The following is a 1728-nucleotide window of genomic DNA, read 5'->3' on the forward strand; positions in this document are numbered from 1 at the left end:
AATTGTTACCAATTTTGATTTGAGTGTATTTGCAGGCAGGTGTTCTGCATGCAGGGGCTGCAGCACTGCAGCTGTCTGTGCATGGAGCTTAATCTGTATCAGGTAGGGTATAACCTTGCAAGTGGTTTCACCTTGCTCTCCCGATGGTCTTCGTGCAGGTCAAGTTATCCGGCGTTCCTTCGATTTCCCTACTAGCTCTGCGTTCCTTCGATTGCCCTACTAGCTCTTCCTTCAGTTTACTCTGGTTCAATAGTTGTTAGGCTTCATTTATGTATTTTTTTTTTGGTTGGTTTTTGAATATGGGATCTGTCATGGAGGAGGTCGCGGGACATTGTTTGAGCATGGATCTTTTTGGTCGAAGAGGGAACGAAGAAACGGGAAATGGGCACCCAGAAAAGGGAACGAAGAAACGGGAAATGGGCACCCAGATTGCTTTGGCCAGTCTCTGGGGTTTTTCCGGTTCCGTGGGAGAATATTTCATTTCGACAAAAACCTAACAGATGCTGGCTTTTGATTTAATCAAAACTACGGTTTGGGGATCGAGATGATCTTCCATACTGTTTCTGGTGGAGAAGTAGAGACATTTGATGGATAAAAAAGGGTTACTGTACATAATATCTGAGAAATCTGCGGCAGGGGAAGTAAGCCTTGACATTGTTTGAGCAGGGATCTTTTTGTTCGAAAAGGGAATGAAGAAACAGGAAATTGGCATGCAAGACTGTGTTGTCGAATGGAAATTCAGAAAGAAAAATAGAGGGCTCTACTGTTTCTGGCGGAGAAGTATCTGGTGGTGGAAAAGCTGAAGTCAGCGAACACTTGGCGGAATATTGTGAAATAAAAGCTCAGGGGTTGTTCATTCTGCTATATTTTCGCCCCAAGCTTAATGGTTGGTAACTCCAGGGAGCTCCAGCATGCCGGTTCCCCACCCGGGGCTATCGACAAAGTCCCAGGCCGTGCGGCCCATCACCATGAAATGATCTCTCCCTTCCCACCACCTCCACTCTCGTCTCCTTCTCAGCCACGACATGAGCCCCACGCCATGCGGGGTCTCTCTTTCTCGCTCCCGCTCTTTGCCTGAATACAGATATCTGAGCGCGTCGAGGCCGGCATAATAGGGCACAAACACAGCGTCGGGCTGAGTCGGGTTGGGCGTTAAGCAGCGGTACTGCTTCATCCTGGCGCGGAATATGATCTCCAGCATGTAAAAATCTGTGTCGAACCACCCGTTGCCGAGGGAGCTGTTATACGGCTGCCCGAAGCCGCCATTCGCCACTCGCGGACATATGTTGAGCCATTTTGCAAGCCCAAACTCGCACAGTTTGAAGACATCTGTGTTGAATTTCTCGGGCAATTTGTACATGAAAATCCTTTGACCTCTACAACTGTCCTCAACGAGGCGCTCCGAGAAATCACAATCACATCAGTGAAAAGAGAACAACGATGAGCAAATTAATTAAATTTCCTGATTACCTTCTTCTCAATTGCTGGCTTTACCGTACGCTAAGGAGGTTCCTGAGCAGCTCTAGCCAGCCAGCAGCTAGAGACAGATGCGCGGAATGGCTGGTAAGATCCTAAGTTCAATAGGTTATATGGCTTAGCAAGCAGGGAAAATTCATTAAAGCGAAGGCCGTAAGTTAATGAAGCTTAGTATTCTAATTTTTATATTAATGCTAAAGCGTTATAACATACATAAAGAAACGTGGGAGACCCGACATTCAGTCCCTCTAG

General features: G+C 46.9%; 1 protein-coding gene across 1 annotated transcript; it reads right to left on the bottom strand.

Moving 5' to 3' along the window:
* Positions 1 to 880: 880 nt before the first annotated feature.
* On the bottom strand, positions 881 to 1360 carry LOC149159048 (xyloglucan galactosyltransferase KATAMARI1 homolog). The gene has a single exon (XM_089434173.1). The coding sequence runs from the start codon at positions 1358 to 1360 to the stop codon at positions 881 to 883; it is 480 nt and encodes a 159-aa protein (XP_089290299.1).
* Positions 1361 to 1728: the final 368 nt, after the last annotated feature.

The sequence above is a fragment of the Pinus tabuliformis genome, chromosome 5_2, assembly GCF_031772625.1.
Source record: "Pinus tabuliformis cultivar Carrire ecotype Pingquan chromosome 5_2, CPIR1, whole genome shotgun sequence".
Taxonomy (NCBI): Eukaryota; Viridiplantae; Streptophyta; class Pinopsida; order Pinales; family Pinaceae; genus Pinus; species Pinus tabuliformis.

Coding starts and splice junctions, on each gene's coding strand:
- LOC149159048 (XM_089434173.1), bottom strand. CDS start 1,360: ATGTACAAATTGCCCGAGAAATTCAACACAGATGTCTTCAAACTGTGC.